Source organism: Penicillium lagena (assembly GCF_028827675.1).
Source record: "Penicillium lagena strain IBT 129212 chromosome Unknown utg000006l_segment0_segment0, whole genome shotgun sequence".
NCBI classification, from domain to species: domain Eukaryota; kingdom Fungi; phylum Ascomycota; class Eurotiomycetes; order Eurotiales; family Aspergillaceae; genus Penicillium; species Penicillium lagena.
Genome location: NW_026623227.1, coordinates 1,440,231 through 1,457,170, shown reverse-complemented (window position 1 = coordinate 1,457,170; position 16,940 = coordinate 1,440,231). Strand labels below are relative to the sequence as shown.

At 54.0% G+C, this 16,940-nt stretch overlaps 4 protein-coding genes across 4 annotated transcripts; 1 reads left to right on the top strand and 3 right to left on the bottom strand.

The window, feature by feature from the left end:
* Nucleotides 1-78: 78 nt before the first annotated feature.
* On the bottom strand, nucleotides 79-3,949 carry N7510_008724 (KilA-N domain-containing protein; the record flags this gene model as incomplete). The annotated part of the gene is made up of 5 exons (XM_056980649.1): nucleotides 79-1,384; nucleotides 1,441-1,573; nucleotides 1,630-1,833; nucleotides 1,885-2,500; nucleotides 3,920-3,949. The coding sequence occupies 5 exons, from the start codon at nucleotides 3,947-3,949 to the stop codon at nucleotides 79-81; spliced, it is 2,289 nt and encodes a 762-aa protein (XP_056830858.1).
* A 4,007-nt stretch (nucleotides 3,950-7,956) lies between these two features.
* On the top strand, nucleotides 7,957-9,107 carry N7510_008723 (uncharacterized protein; the record flags this gene model as incomplete). Its single annotated transcript, XM_056980648.1, has 2 exons — nucleotides 7,957-8,918; nucleotides 8,999-9,107. Coding segments are annotated over 2 exons (1,071 nt in total), but the record flags the coding sequence as incomplete, so codon positions are not given.
* Nucleotides 9,108-9,489: 382 nt separating this feature from the next.
* N7510_008722 (DUF803 domain membrane protein) lies at nucleotides 9,490-11,898 on the bottom strand (the record flags this gene model as incomplete). Its single annotated transcript, XM_056980647.1, has 2 exons — nucleotides 9,490-11,082; nucleotides 11,146-11,898. The coding sequence occupies 2 exons, from the start codon at nucleotides 11,896-11,898 to the stop codon at nucleotides 9,490-9,492; spliced, it is 2,346 nt and encodes a 781-aa protein (XP_056830856.1).
* Nucleotides 11,899-12,867: 969 nt separating this feature from the next.
* Nucleotides 12,868-16,705, bottom strand: N7510_008721 (putative Patatin-like serine hydrolase; the record flags this gene model as incomplete). Its single annotated transcript, XM_056980646.1, has 5 exons — nucleotides 12,868-14,122; nucleotides 14,173-14,743; nucleotides 14,800-14,871; nucleotides 15,494-16,631; nucleotides 16,691-16,705. The coding sequence occupies 5 exons, from the start codon at nucleotides 16,703-16,705 to the stop codon at nucleotides 12,868-12,870; spliced, it is 3,051 nt and encodes a 1,016-aa protein (XP_056830855.1).
* Between the last annotated feature and the right edge of the window lie 235 nt (nucleotides 16,706-16,940).

The window sequence follows — 16,940 nt, the reverse complement described above, 5'->3', positions numbered from 1 at the left end:
TCATAAGACGCCCCGCTGAGCACCATGCCCACCCTCGGTGTGGGCAATCTATCATTAAACAAAAGAACACAAAAAGAATCACCGACGACGGGACATCACACTCTGAGGCGCCTTCATCGGTTGCAGCAGAGGCGCGCCAACGGGACCACCGGTGGTTGTATCCGTCAAGGTCTTGCGGCGCTTCGTGTCGTAGTCAGACGGTGCGGGCAGGTCGTCATCCTCGCGCATGCGCTTGCTGCCAGATCCCATAGATCCGCCGCTCGCGTTCATGGCCGTCTGGTACACCGGAGTCGAGGCGGAAGGCATCGAGTACGGATCGTTCGAGGCGCCGTTGGCGGGCGTGCCGCGCGTGTCGCTAACGATGTTGTACAGGCTGCTTGCTGCCGATGGGCGCGGAGGCGTGTTGTACCCAGACGCCCAGTGCGGCGGGGCGCCACCACCTGTCCGTGGGGTCATGCGACCCGATCCGTTCTGTTGCGGAGAACCTGTCATTTCGGGAGTGAGCTGGGAATGCTCGCCGGTCAGGGAGCCGACAGAGGGGTTGGTGGTGTAGGTGTACGAGCCACGGTTGGCATTGTAGCCGGCTCCATCCTGCAGGTACTCGTGCTCTTGCTCCTGTACGCCATCTGCCGGGGCGTTGCTCTGAGAGTAGCGATCCGTTTTCAGCTCCGAGGTTTCAGGCTCAGCGGTGCCCGAAGCCCTGGCTGTCGGAGGTGCCATTTCATTCTTCACATACGAATTTCCCGGCATCGATTGCCCGTAGGCGGACATTCCTGGCTGCGCCAAGGGAGTGTGGGGGGCATATTGTGAATGTGACTGGGGGGCCGCCGAGTAGTAAGGCTTGCTGTCGTAGCCAGATTGGCCCTGGTACGAAGGCATGCCCTGCAGATTATTGCCAGGAGGCGTGGTTGCCGGGGTGGTCGGCATCGAGCGCTGGTTGCTCAGCGCGGTGTCAATGGACAACGGCTGCGCGTGAGGCACTCCAGAGCCCATGCCCTGGCCGCCCCATTCGTACGAGCTGCCCTGGTTGGTCACCCCAATGAGGCTGGAGGCGCTTGCAGGTGGGGTAGGAAACGTATTAGCCCGGTCAAGTCCGGGACGGGGGCCACCAGCCATTGATGGCGGCTGCGACATGTGAGAGGACATGGGAGTGTGCATGTGGTGGTGGTGAAGCCCCGGAGGCTGGTGCCCAGACGGGGTGCGCTGAGATCCCTGAGGAGGGCCCTCCATACGCCGCTGCTGCGACTCTTGAACCACCACGTTGGTGCGAGATTGATTGGCCGGGTGGTACAGCAGGCCACCGATATTGTTCACGAACAGTGGGTACAGGAGATCGGTGATCTTCTCCTTGTTCGCAAATTCCAAAGCACGCTCAAAAGGAATCCTTGAGGAGAGTCAGCAACTATGGGGTAGAACAGAAAAGCCATAAAAAAAACATACCAAACGCCCTTCAGATGCATAGGACCAATTTTTACGACATGGCGGATCTTCTCGCTCTTGAGGATTCCGTCACGACGTCCACGTGTCATACCCGCCACATTCAGTAGCTTGGTTCCATTAATCATATGGTTGTCTGGAAAGATCGGTTAGTCCTGTTTTTAGACGAGCACCAAACTCGGCACAACTCACCCTCTCTCCGGGCAACGCAGACTCCCTTAGCCTCCACCTGATAGCAGAGACTACCTTCATCTTCCCACAGAGTGGCCGTCACCCGCGGCTTAGCGCCAGGCGGGGCCTGCTGGCCTTGGGTATCGTAGACGTATCCTTGCAGAGGAGCTCCGGTGTTGTTACCATAATTTCCGTAGCCAGGAGCTGCAACAGAGTGGTTGCTTACTGAAAGACGGTCAGTTCATGTATCTTATATTCAGGTCTGAGCATACTCACCAGGCAACGGTAGCAATTGCGCTGGCATTTGTCCCCCAAGCGAGCTCGGGGGCGGATGATGCCCCGTCGGAGGAGATGTGACGGGATTACCGTATCCGTACTGCGGATACGATGCAGCTGGCGCATATGAAGAGGCAGGCTGCAAAACAGGCGGCTGATGGTGGTAAGGGTAGTGCGACATGGCCCCGGATGTGGCACCCTGAGAGGCGTAGGGTTGCGCGGACGACAGGTGCGAGGAATGTACGTCCATGTATGGGGCTGTTTGGTTCATACTGCCCAAGGAGGTCGGGCTGGGGTAGAACGCTTCGGCGGCAGATACAGACTGAAGAAAGTCCGCCGGAAAAGGATCTAGAGAGAGCCGGCCCTGGGTTCCAGCGGTCAAGTCCGGTGGGGGGCTCCTGGGCTCGTTGGCCGCCGCTGCGGAAGCTCCAGACAAGCTCGTGCGAGCGCTCGAGCTGGCCGAACTGGACACGGAGGGGTCTTGGTAAGCGCGCGAGGTCTGACCTTGAACGGCCGTGGGTAAACTCAGGGCCGGGAGTTTATCGCCCGATAACAAGGGTCGTTCGGCGGCGTGATGATTGTACCAGGGGATATCAGCAGGGCCGCGGGTGTGGACCTGCGAGATCGACGGCAGCTCCAGTTTTTCGGTTGTACGAGAAACGGTTTGGAAGAGCGAGCGCAAGCGCGAGATGAACGTCGGACGTGGAGGAGTGTCCGGCGTGCGAAAACAAGGTCAGCAGCCGGGCAAGGTTGCACAGCGTCCGGGGGAATGCAGAAACACAGATGTTGTCAAAGGGTGCAAGATGCAAGAAACGCAGGGGCGTGCAATCGTGGCGAGCTCGTAGTAAGTCGTAAACCGGATTAAGAAAAGAATTCGAAGGGTAAGCGTCGTTCAGAACAGGCGCTCACTCGCAGGATAAGACAAATCGCTTCAGGAGAGGGGAAGCAGAGTCATCAGAATCATGGACAGTCGTGAAGGCGGGCAAGAAACATCAGTCGCAGGCAGGTCGAGACCGAATCAGTCAGTAGTGGTCGTCAGAGGGTAGAGAACTAGATGCAGCAAGCAGAGTCAGGGCGTCAAGTCATCACAGTATGTCGGTATCATGTCAGGTCATTAATGGATGAGGTGGGTGGGATCAAAAACAGCGAGCGCATTGGACAGTCAAATAATAAAATTAAGGCCGCAGGCAGGATGACAAAGGTAGAAGGCAGGAAGAGAGCCAGGTGGGTTGGGAAATCTCAGACATTCCGAGGGATGTGGACGTACGGGAAAGGTGGGGGCTGGGTTGCAGCAAACGCATCTGCAGGAGAGATGCGTTTGTGCAGAGAGCAGCAGCGAACACAGGGGTGAATGGGTTGGTGTGGATAAGATCGTTGGGTGGTGGGGGAAGGGAGAGAGAAAGAAGAAAACAAAGGGAGAATGAAGAATGGAAGAAAGCGAGAGAGTGAGAGAGAGAGAGAAGAAGAGAGAGGGGAATATACGCAGAGCCAGATGACGCCGAGCCGCAGAAAAGGCGGGAAAGTCGATCAGTGGAAGAAGAAGAAGAAAAGAGAGAGAGGAGGCTGGGAGGGAGAATAAGTGTCGTGACTTGCTCGATTATTATGATTCTTGCTACTCACTATGGGGGTACCATCTTACTAACGACTAATGATTTCCGACTAACTGATCATTATTATTATTATTATTCTCATTGCTGCCCTTTTTTCTCTCTCTGTCTCCCCACCAGTGGGTCAGATACAGAGCAGACCCGGACAGAACCGTGCGTTGGATCATCGAGTCTAGAGATCCATCGCCGCCACCACGCAAGGACCATCCGGATCAGCGGCAGGAACCACATCGGTAATAATGTTGTATTATTCTCTCGATGTCTGCAGGGACAGGCCATCGCCAACCCGACCGGGGACAGGGATGGACCACCGGCCGATTGCTTTTTCTTGTGTTGCGCGGGCGAGACTACCACCCTAACACCACGCACTCCAAAGATCCTAGGCCAAGGATGGAGCAGGAGTGAGTAGTGAGTGTCTCCGGACAGACGACGGCCTCCATGTCCGGACCATAGTTCATGGTCCCCACGAGCGCGGGTCCCACTCATCGAACCAGGGATGAGATAGATGTCCTGGGTGAAGAAAGGGGGAGAGAAAGACAGCACAGAGAGAGTCGAGACTCTGATCGACGGCGATCTGCCCTCCTCGCCCACACCAATCGACGGCGCAAGACATCTGTCAGCGGCTGCACAGACTGAGAATCCTGAATGCGCGGCGGCTGCACCGTCGATTAGTTAGTTCAGAGCGGAGGAGGGGGGCTGGGCTAGGACCCTCTCTAGAAGGGGAGGAGAGTGAGGGATAGGATGCAAGGTGCTATGAAACGGTAGTTCAGCCCAGCCTCGGACCACTGGCTGGGTACTACTTCCTCTCACCACGGCTGTAGCCGACGCGAGTGGGACGATCCAGACGATGGCGTAATAGGGCCGGGGCGATCTGGAGGGCGTTACGGGCGGGCCGTGAATAACAGTGGAGAGGGAGCGAGAGGGCAAAGCACGTCACACTCGCCAAAACTACTGGTGGACAGCGCACCACGGCGGTAGTCCGGATTGAAACGAGGTATTTTTATTTATTATTATTTTTTTATTTTTTTAATTATCTCTTGCTCTTTTCGGGCACCCGCAAGGGATAGGAATCGAAACCAAAGAAAAGAAAAGAAAGAGAGCGGCGGTGTACTTTTTCTTTTTTTTTTTTTTTTGACTGCTCCCTTGCATGTTCCTGCTCTCTCTCTCTCTCTCTCTCTCCACGCCCGATTGACAGATGTCATTCTCTGGAATGCGAGTTGACGTGTTGCTCAATGGATTGATTCCCTTTCCCGCCTAACAATAGTTACTCTGTAGGCGCTATCTCTCATGGCTCGAGTCGAGCCCGACACACGGACCCTCTGAGACTGGGGTCGGGTAGAAACGGGGTGGGAGGGGGGATTGTTGGTCGGAGATTTCCATTTTTCTTAAATATCTGATCAGTTAAACAAGCATGCACAGTATTTGGATTCAGGATAACCCTGAAGCGGTAGTGATGGCATCTAGTCCGAATAGCTCATGCAAACCCATGCGGAGTACATACAGACACAAGAATCGAGCAGGTAGAGAACCAACGGGGAGCTCTAGCACTGGCCCTACGGATCGATCAACAGGATGGATCCCTGAACCGTCGCAGGTCGCTATCGACGGCCCGACACCCGCTGCACATAACAGTGATCGAACAGGGGGCAACTAGTTCAAGGAATGACCATCCTACGGGCAAATCAAGCAATAGGACCAGCCGCTGGAAGTGGGCCAGGAGATTTTCGGAGGAATAGATCTATTTTGACCCCCAACTCAAACTAGCCCGGGGCGCCAGGCCCACCACCACACTGTCCACAATTGGGGATATGATGGATCGCGGGAACCGTTTCGGATTTGGTTCGCTGAAGAATGCAAGGAGAATTCTGCCTCCCCTTTGTCCTCTAGTCGGCTCAATAGTGTTGAAGCAATACGTAAAAGAAAAGGGAAAAAAAGAACCTCCACTTTTTCCGCTACGGCCGTCAATCTAGCATCGATCGACCGGTTCGCCCGTACCTTGCAGCGGCCAGTGACCCTGCAGCGCATCTATCCGTGCAGAGGAAGTTAGAGGGAATGCCATGCTTGCCACGCCCCCATGCCACGGGAGCATAGCGTCGCGCTGGTCGCAGGATATGCCCGATGCCGTTGAGACGTTGATGCTAGCTAGATCCACGGTGAGACGACGGACTCGGGCAAGAGAGAAAAGAGGGGGGCGAGAATGAATTGTGTTGGCGGCTGGCTTGGCCAGGGTTGGCTGCGTGTGTGACGGGCAGGTCTCACGAGCCCAGAAGAATCATCCAAGGAAAGGTCGGACAAGGGCCAACTCGCACACGAATCGTCGTGCAACACGCCCGTCCAGAGGGCCGTGCAACGCGAATTAACCTCGCATTGCATTGTTTTCCCGTCGCGGCCCCCTCTGCCCCGGAGATCGTCTGCACGTTCATCTTGGTTTTACTATTCCTTCTCCGGCGTTTCCTCCGGTCGAGTCAGCTCTAGCCCAGGCCAGTCTTAGAGAGTCTCCGAAGGGGAGCTAGGATGGCTCGGACCAAGGGTGTAACAACATCAGCGACAAATGATTGGATCACAGTAACTGCAACCGCCCGCCGATCGTCGATCTGACCGAGCATGACTGGGACCACGTAAGTTGCGCTATCTTCACCGGCCAGACCGCTGTTCTGCTCTAGGCCCCCCCCCCTCCACTTTCCCCCTTGCGTGTAGACGTGGCACAGGGAACCATGAGAATAATGAATAATTCCCATCTGGCATTCCTGCTGCAGCGACCCGCGCTGCATATGCGAGGAAGAAGAAGAAGTGGAGGAGGGCCGTCAGTATACGAATAGTCCTACCAGAAGGAGGGCATTATGAATAACTGTGATGGAAAGGAACCTCGGCAAGCGAATTCGGCTAAATGGAGGTAGGGTGTCAGGACTCCTTCCCAGTTATGTACTCCGTCCTCTACGCCCGTCGGCGATAGCCACTGGCCGAAAATCACACTTACCCCCCTCCTTCAGCCCGATCGTCGCTCTAGACATTCCTCGCATTGACTGCAGCAGCTGTGCGGTATTGTGCGGACACAGTAATGCAAGCTAAGCGCAGGGTCTGTCAAATCCGGAGAACACGAGATGGGTAAAAAAAGGAAAAAAAAAAACTCACCGTCTCTCCTGTGTCAACTGTCACTGGCTGCCATCCCGCGCCTCGAGGAATGCGCAGAATGCACTCTTTGCATTTTTTTTTTTTGCCCACGGGGCGTGCGCATCCTTGCCTCTCTACCGCGGTGGCGCGTGGTCTGCACATTCTCGAAGCATGTCTGCCATTCAGATGCCGCTGTCTTGTCTCGGTCCATGTCTTGGATTTCTGGATGTGTTGGGCATGGCTGGGGTGCAAGATCTCTGGGCACACCGCTGGTTTCGATCTCTGGTCTGTTTCTCTTTTGTGTTTCTTGTGCGTCAGCCTGATCAGAGGTGGCGGGATGTGGTTGTCTCTCCCTGGGGGTTGGTATATCCCTTCTTTGAGTATTAGGGCTGGCGTAACGTAGATGTTGAGCCCTCCACTGACTGTAGTTTGCAACTATGGCTGGGATTAAATGTAATAGTTTCTTTACATGTGGCTGAGGCTACGTCTGTCGGTAGATGTCCAGATAATGCAATCTGTATGCGGAAGGGTAGGTGCCCGGCATCGAGTTCTACAGATCTTGTGCTCTCTGTGCGCTGTGTTCTGTGCGGCGGATTGCAGCAGGCTTCTAGAATGACTGGTTGTTTCTATATAAAATAGAATATGTACCTTGTACCTGTCTATATACCTTTATTGGTGCTATCACGGTATTCTTTGACTCTATTGGGATAAAGTCGCTATTTGAAAAAAACCTTGACAGTGAAGCTGTTGAGATGTTTAGATACTCGACGCATTCTACACACACAATCTGAAATGGATACATTCATCAGCTCAACTTGCTGTTGGTTAAGGTCAGGCATTCGTGCACAGTAATAACAAACCTGTCAGATTCTTATTTTTTTCTAACGTCCCTGCATTTTCAAGTCCTGATATAATGTTGCAGTGTTCCCGTTGCATCGCAGCGCAGATGCATTGACACACAACATTCGCAGTGACAGCCAGTCATTGTGTAAGGTCTCTGTGAATGTTTAATGGTAATTTTGAATTATTGATTGATTGTTCATGGATTGTTTATATTTTATGTAGGAGGTATGTTATTCGACCGAGCATGGGTAAGTGAGATATATATATCTACACATACGCATATACTAAACATTTAGAAGGCGATGAATATAACCAGGGTACCATGGGATAAGCCTTCCACACACCGAAAATAGTAAGAGACCTCCTGATTCTCTTTCTGAATTCTCAACATAGTACGTACATCTCACTTAGGGATACACGTGACCCTAAGCCCTATCCCGAAGCAGCAAAACCCAAACAAGTCAACCATGATCCGCATTTCCAACTTCATCATTGCCAAGTCACCATCAGAAACCGCATTTTTCACTCACTACCTCCCCCTAAAACTCCAAAATTACGAATCAATGGAATCTACACCAAGAACTTCCTTACTTCATCCGAATCCCTAACTAGACCCCGAACCAACGCCATGCCAGATCCAGGACCAGACCCAAAACGGAAGCCGAGGCCACCCCCAAAGGTCCCAGTCGAATCTCACAACCACCTAATCTTCGATGCTTGGAATTCCACCTCAACAGGGCATCAACGCGCCGAGAATCCGTACTCAGGCACAACAGCCTGGCGGGAGACGCGGTCCCGCAAGCTCTCCTCCCAATTCCGGAGCGGGAACTGCTTGCCTAATGAATCGGAAACGCAGCAGTCGGGCACAGGGAAGAGGGAATGGAGGTGGGTTTCAGAGGATGATGCCAGACGGAGTCAGTTGGGAGTGAGGGATATTCGAAACTTCATGGTCGTGGGCAAGAGGAAGACCGATATCGAAGCTGGAGAGACTCACAAGAAGGCGAAGGTGGATAAGGGAAAGGAGAACTCGCCGTCAGCAATACCAGCAGACTCTCAGCAGGACCCCACGGATTCGAAATTGCACATCTCTTCACATAAACCTAATACACCCAAACCATATACTCTCGATACCAAGTCTACCCCGGACACGAATACTACCTCGTCTTCAACTTCAACACCACGCTCATCAGACCAAAACCCAAAACCAAAATCAAACATCTTCGTCGGAACAACAATCTACGTAAATGGCTCGACCTTCCCCCAAATCTCAGACCACAAACTCAAGCACCTCCTCGTCTCGCACGGCGCCAACATCTCCATTAACATGGCGCGGAAGAGCGTGACTCATGTTATTGTCGGACAGCCGAACACAGGTGCTAATCTAGGTGCAGGGGGTGGTCTTGCAGCACGGAAACTTCAACAGGAGATTGTGAGGGGTGGGTGGAAGGGTGTTAGAATTGTTAGTGTTGAGTGGTATGTCTCTTCCTCTCTTCTCTTCTCTCTTTCCTTATGATTTTCGGTGTGCCTGTGGAGTTTTCTAATCGGGTCCATAGGGTGCTGGAGAGTCTCAAGGCCGAGCGCCGACTATCTGAATCCAGATTCGCTGTTGTGCATGTTGCGGCGAAGGGGCAGAGGAGTGTACGGGGGATGTTTGGGGGATAGTGAGCGAGCGAGAGGGAGATAACGACGCAAGCTATGATGACGATCTATGGACTCTCGATTTGTTTACATTGCATATAGATGCAGGACAGGCGTTGCGAACGGTGGGAATAGACAATGATACCCCCGGTTTCTTTTCCGATACTACAGTAGTTTAAGAATGGAACGGATATGATCGGTTTCAGGATTTTATCATAATGCATTATTATCATCATTTAGTTATCATGACATCTCCCTCTTTCTCTTTATATACATTCATACATTGACATGCCATGTATGCTCATGCCAGAACAAAAGAGCTTTGCGCCGTATCCGATGCGAAACAATACATCAAAAGTAAGTCGAAACCAGGCTCATCCGGAGATTGCCCACACTCATTTATATATCAGTGATGGCTCTCGCCTTCACTACTTCCCTCTGACGCCTGGCGTCGCCATCCACTCTGTGGTCGAGAGGAATTATTGCTTCCAGCATGATTACCGTCGGACGGAGGAGAAGAAGGCAGAGAAGTAACGCCCATGTTTGATTCATCCGACGCAGACGTCACTCCCGACATATCAGCTTCATTACCACCAGTCTGAACATCCGGGAGCGGAGGAAGCGGGTTGGGATGGCGGTGCGTCGAGAAAGAACTCTGAGCAGGTGGCGGAGCGCGACCGTGAGCGTGAGAATTGGAGTCCGTCCTGGTGCGAGACCGATACCCCGGCGTTGGGATATGCCAGCCCTCGTCTTCAGCGTCGTGTTCCGAGGAAGGCGAGCGTTGGCGTGTAGATGGGCGAGAAGAGTAATGGTGGTGGTGGTCTTCATATGGCGGGAACGCGGCTGTTGAGTTTGTCGACACAGAGGATCCGTGTGGACGTCCTTCGCGAGCGAACAAGGGTTGGAATTGGCCCGGGTCGGACTCGTTGCTGGACCAGCGCTCCAGTTTCTCGTTGAGGGTTTCTTCGTCTGGTCCTGAGGTGCGAGAGTCGCCATGTACGAGACCGAGTCGCTCTTCTTCAGTAGCGGTTTTGCGGAGGTCGCCGCCGGCTAGGTGTGTTCGGCGCAAGATACCACGAGGCGGGCTGGCGTGGCGTTTTGGTGAAGGTGGAGCTCCGCCGGGTTTGATACGGTTGAGTACCGAGTTGAAGGAGAATTGGCGCCGCGCGGTTGGTCGAGGCTCAAGATGTTGTTGGTCGTCGGATTTCTCGTCAGCCCAGGCAATGGACCGTGGAGTGTCGCTGCGCTCTCGGCCGTAGACTGGTGGCTCCAGACCGGCCGCGCCGTGGTACTCGGTGTCGTTTTGAGGGATCTGGTGCATTTCACTTTCATCTTGCTCATTAAGCGATCGCCACCGAGCCGGGCGAAGCACGCTCGAGGCCCGCGATCGAATGCCACCAATAAATGAGGAATTGCTGTCTGGCCGCTCCTCCTCATCTTCAGGGTCTGGAAATCGCGACATGCCCCATGGAGGATGTTGCTGCTTGATGGAAGGAGTGCGAGGCGTATGCGGTCGGGACGACATCGTGGGTCCCTCGCCGAGGACAGTCTTGCGCCGGCGCAGACCATCCCACTCGATAACCTCATTTTCACTTGGGGGTTTCAAGCTATCCTGCTGCTTCTCATGAAAGAAGCGACGCGCCTCTTCGGCCGCCATGGTTTGGCGAGCGGTCGAGATGCGGCGGATGATGGACGCCGCGCCGCGAATGGAGTCTGCCTTGGGCTCGGATTCAGGGTCCTGTTGTGTAGCGATTTCACGGATTTGATCGAGGTCGCCTCTGAATACGGCGGCATCGGGAACATCTTTGGCTGATTTGGACACCTGCAGTAGAACCACACCAGCGCAGATCTGGAAGAATCCCATGATCACAGTAGCAATTTCAATTCCGGAGCCCTTGAACCCTTGGAAAAGGATGGCGGAGGTCACGATCGTGGCACTGGTGAAGAAGACATAGTAGGTTGGGGTGACGAGGGCGGCGTTGAAGATATTCAATGCTTTCTATAAAGCTAAAGTTAGCTCACGAGTCCACCTTTACCCCTTTTTGGTGTGTGGACAATTTACATTCAGGAAGATAATCTCCGTCAGCAGCGTCATAATGACAAACGCAAACAAGACGTAGAGAAACCACTCTTTGAACTGCGACTCGCCCCGGGCCTGGGCGAGAATCGCAGATCCCAACCCCTGGGTCGCAACGACACTCAACCCACCGATCATACTGCAAATGCTGATATAAACAAACATGCTCTTCTTGCCCCAGCGCGGGCCAGCATAGAGCGCAGTGATAATCGATCCCACGATGATGACACCAGCATAGGACAAGAACCCAGGCGTGATGACATATTGCTGCATCTCCTGGATATCACTGACCGATGACTGCTGGGGGGCATTCATAGCAATAACCACGGACCCAATGATGCATGAAAAACAGCCGACCTTGCCCACGAAACTGAGGCGTTCCTTGAGGAAGATAGCCGACAGAATGGTCGTAATCACAACTGACAGCGCACCTAGGGGCGTCACCAGGATAGCGTCGACGAATGCATAGGCGACGAAGTTGCAGATTTCGCCGATAATCATCAGCGTCATCCCGCTCCACCACCACACATTCTTCAGATATCCGTACCCTTCGCCTGCCTCCTCATTGTACTTGACGTTGGCCTTGAGCAGACCCGTTTTCTTGAGCACAAACGATATCCCGATGAAGACACCCGATGCGACGGCAAGTGAGATACCGATGGCCTTGTAGATTGGCGGTCGGCCATTGGACGAGGAGTCCGCTCGAGCGAGGAGGACGGTAGAATCATACGGATCCATGGTTGTTGGTGAGGACAGAATACTACCGACCGGCCGTGGGAGGTCGAGATGGTCGGAGAGGGCGAGTGCAGGACTCGGCGTCTACCTGAGACAAATCTGTCCGCGCGCTCACGGGCGCTAAACAAGTCGTCGGTAAACTGAGCGTGATAGAACAATACTCCTGATTCAGAATGCTTCGATAGAAGGAGTATCTGCCACGAGGCAAAGATAGGAGGAATGCGTGAAGCAAGGGGCGATTTTCTTATAACAGGATGGAAGGGATCGACGCCAGGAACGTCAGCGGCCCGATGATCATTGGTATGACGGAGGTGGAAAATTAATATTGAGGCGGAGGGGTAGAAAATAAGTAACGATGAAGGTAAGCAGAGAGGTAGCTGAGAATGAGAAGAGAAGAGTAGACGAAGAAGGAGAAGAGGAAGAAGCAGACGCAGAAAGGAGAAAAGATGCGATGGAGAAGGTAAGAAAATAGGGGAGACGCAGAAACAGAGAGGCTGGGCCAGTCCGTGTGGGGGAGGGTTGGGAGGTACGGGCGGGTACCAAGTGGGGCTATGAGTTTTGGCTGGTGGCCAAAGTACCTGGAAGTATCTTTGATTTCAACCGTGGTACAGCAGCCAGGCAACATCTGTGGTTGGCTTCGGGGAGTTCTATAATTATGGGATTCGGTGGACGAAGTTTCACATTGATGAAGGTGTGATCGCCGCGCGTCAGATCTCAATGCGCCACAGTGTGGCTGAGCAGACCCTTCTAGGCAGATCTAACTGTGGATATCACGATAGGACTCAACACTTTCCAATTACTGCCGAATCATTACTATACAGACCAGGCGTCCCCACCATCTGCGAATTATCATAATCATCGTCAGTCATCATCAGTCTCCGGTCTTCCGCCCGTCTGCTCTGCATGTAGGGTATCCAACAGAGATAAAACAAACAAGAAACACAATATCCAAAATGCCCAGCGCCGCTCGAATCACCGTACGTGATAGCTTGGTTTCCGCTGCCTGTTCACTGCGGGTGGTGGCTCATCCACGGGATAGGGAGGTCGCATTTTACCCCCAGAAGGAACAGATCCCTGGGAGAACAGCGGTGCGGGCATGGAGATCCCTCCATCCTCCTGGGCCGGATACGGGGTGGAGTGCTGGATTGGGGTCTTGGGCGGTATTGGCGGCGGCACTGGGGGCCCCATGCTGTCATGAGGGGCGAGCTTCTCTCCACTTCGTCGCGGCGAGCCTTGTTGTTGCTGCTGCGATGTGGGCCGACTGTACTCGTGGCTGTGTCGGTAGCTGGAAACGTCGCTGACGGAGTATCTGGAGGAGGAGGCGTAATTATCTTGTGGCGTTGGATGCGCTGGGAGCGAGTCGGCCGACATTGGCGCTGGTGTGGGCGCAGAGACGGTGACGGGCGGGGCTGCTTGCACCGGGGAGTGAGGAGCGTACTCGACGGGCTCGGCGGGTAGTTCCACTGCGAATTGGTGGGATGATGGAGGCAGCTCAGACACGTTGTGGTCAGCGACCGTCATCTCCTCCCGCTCCAGATCAAAGGACAAATCATCACGCTCCCCGCCGGCGGTATCGTGGTTGGCCAAGCGACGGTTCATACGTTCAATTTTGGCAAACTTGACACTCGCATCCAGGATCATCTTCTTCACGTCCGGTTTTGCCAGGTACCGACGGGTGTTGGTGCTGATATCGGCCAGCCGGTTCCACTCATTCATACCGAATTCGCCAACTCCGACTTCGACATTGAGGCGGTAATAGTTATCCTTGTCGACATGGCGCTGATCGAGGTAATCGCGCAGCATATCCTGGTGAATATCTTCGCAGCCCTCGATCTTCGAGATCAGTCGCCGCCTGGCCTCGGCAAACGTACCCAGTGCATCACCAAAGAAATCCTCCCACCATTCATGCTGGCGACTGTTTGTACCAGCCGGACGCTTCCCGGTACCAACGCTAACAAACACGCCGACGTCGCGACCAGGCCACTCATTCACGACGGCCTCATCGAGGATCTGTGGCGCGGGGTTATAGGTGCCAGCCCCTTCATCAATGAAGACGTGTTGTCCGATTTGAATTGGCTTGAAAGCCAATCCCGTGGCCGAAGTTGCGCGACCCGCTTGCCAAATGGTACAGTTGAATTCCGGCGGTGGTTCCCGGCGCGAGTCATAGGAGCGGAGCAGCACAGCGGGTGTGTTGCGCGGAGTGCCTTTGTAAAGAGCAGTGACGGCGCTGACATTGACAATTAGCAAGTAAAAGCATAGATCTGCGTAATGACTCACGTTTTGGTCCGATTTTCCCGATTATCGTAAAGCGAGGCATCCGGCTGACCCCAGCGCAGACCGTTGAGGAACGTGGAGTTCCTCCGGTCGGAGGCGGTTGATGGAGGAGGCTGCATGCTAAAACTTCCCCGGCTAAGAGTCCGTTGAGGCACTGAGCCGGGGCTATACGGCAGGCTGGCCATCGAGGCGCGAGGATTGGTATTGGCCATGTCGTTCCCCTCCGCCTCGTAAACCGTATGTTCCCGGACGCATTCGCGGATGGCTTCTTCAAGCTTGGAGGCCTTGAACAGGGTCGATCGGTAGGGGATACCAGCGATAGTCTTATCGGTCTCAAAAACTTTCCGGGTCATGCGCACGTAGACCTCTTTGGATGTTTCGAGATCTAGGCGCAGCCGGCCTAGCATGAGCGCGATCAAACCGCCGGTGCCGGTGCCGGCGATGAGATCGAAATGATCGCATGGTTTGGGAATTTGGTCGCGACGCGGAGGTTTTCCTTCACACTCGACGTAGGTGCGGTACATGAGTTCCTGGAGGATGATAAGCATGGAGTAGCCGCGAACGCCGCCTCCATCTTGGTTTGGTCAGCTCGAATTGGTGGGGGATGGGACAACGAGGGGCAGTCCGTACCAAGCGACAGGATCCTCAGCGGAGGACCCTTGGTGGTGTCTTTGCGCCGTAGCGATGCGGGATCCATAACGGCTGTAGAGTGTTGAGCGGGTGCGTAGGCGATGCGAACGCTCACTTTTTTGAGTGGCAGTCCGCCGCGGGGCGATGCCTGATGTGGGATGGCGGGATGCCTGGTGTCTGACAGTTCGGCTGGGATGTGCAGACAAGAGATCGGTGACACCGAGAAGCAGCAGTCAGACGCAGATGACTGAATGTGGCATGAAAAGGCAATGCGAGAGAGAGAACGAGAACGATATAATAAGGTGTGGGTGGCTTTTGATTCCAGGCAGCGGCGTATGGATGAGGATGGAAGGCGAATAATCTGACAGGGCTCAGCGACGATCGTCCTTCAGGCTGAATGGAGAAAGCAGTGCGAGAGAGCAATACTCGTAGCAGGCACAACAATAACAAGCAGAATAGAAACACAACCTTGGCAACCCAGCAGCTGGTTCCATGGATCAGGTGATGGGTATGGCGGTGCAGTGGCAGTGTTGTTACGTCATCAGACCGATCACTGTGGAAGTATGCAACTACTAGTAACGAGTAATATTCTTGGTTTTGTTTACATAAAGTAGATAATCAGTTGGTCAGTCCAGGCCAGTCTAGCACATTCATCAGTCAAAAAAAAAAATTGAGCCATTGGAACAATACTTACCGAGAACGGTCCTCTCTTCGCTCTTCTGCGACACGCCCACCTCATCTCCAACGCAGATCCGCGTGCCTGCGCCAGCAGGATCAAGGAAAGAATAACGGCCAAAGACAGGACTATACTTGGCGCCGCGGTCTACCCGCCGATCCTTCATCAGTTTCTTCAGCACGTTGCCCGACTCGCCCGTGCCTATCTTGCCCGTCGTGAAATCCACATTCAGACTTTGGCATCGCACACAGTTCCCCGTCAAGAACAGACGGGTAAGACCTGGTCCCACAGTCAGTGCAGACCAAAAGTCTTCCTCGAACGCATTCTCAGCGCCGGACACAACGATGTTCGGCCGGAACTTGGTGCGATCCATCTCTTCTCCCTCTGGAAGCCGCGCCGAGACATTAGACACCGACATTTCGGAGATGAGAAGGTACGGAGCACAGTCAGCAAAGGTAATGCGGTCCTCTGGTGAGTGAACGGTGAGCACGGAGTAAACTGCGATGGCAACCAGAGCCAACGCCGCAAAGAAGAAGGCAGCATTCATTCGTGGCGGTTTTTCCTGGACAGCCTCCTGGATTATGCGGATGGCTTTGACGGCTACTGCTGTAGCCAGAATCGCATTCAGCCACTTTACAATTCCCTCAGTTGGCATCAATGTCCGCCTCAGAAGAGCGAGGCTTTTCTTGCGCTTTCCCGGCGCCAGAGTCCCCAGCACTTCTCGGGAATGAGAGCCTAAATAAGCCAGTTTGACGGAATACCCAAAGCGCTCACTAAACCACTCATTATACTGCGCACCCATGTCATACCCCATAGTAGGGCTGCCATGCATGACGATCTGCAGGGGTTCGAGGCCCGCCACATCGGGCTGCAGGGGGACCTCTAGTCTCTGCGATTTTCTAGATCCCGGCGAGCGGTGCGTAACAATTACTTTCCCGCAGTCATTGTCTGTCTTGGGGAACTCGATATTCGTCTGGAACAGGGACATCTCTGGGAAATGCGGAATGTGCATGTTCTTGAGGGTCGGAGGGGATCCATTCTCGCCGGCCTCGACTTTCAGTAGCATGAAGCAGCGGTCATAGGGAAATCCCCGTGGCGTGAGAATGGCCTCCGACAGGGAGGTTGGTTGCAGGGACTTGATGGGGTAGACATAGAGCTTGGGGACAGAGGTGCGAGTGTCAGCTTGTCCATCTGTTATGCGGGGGATGGCCCTACCTGGCTAACTTTCATGGCGAATGAATGGGACGGTATTTCCGCAGCAACAGCAATGATTCTCGCTGACAGACGCAGGAACTGCCCAAACCCTCTATGTATTTATTTATGCTTTTTGTCTTTGTCCGGGGCTTGTTCAAAGTTGTCCGACTCCGCCGGCCTTCAATCCGCAACCAGCCCCGCTTTATCGATAAGCGATCGGAGTATACAGCGAGGTTGGTGGGACAGGAATTGGATATTTTCAGACAACCGT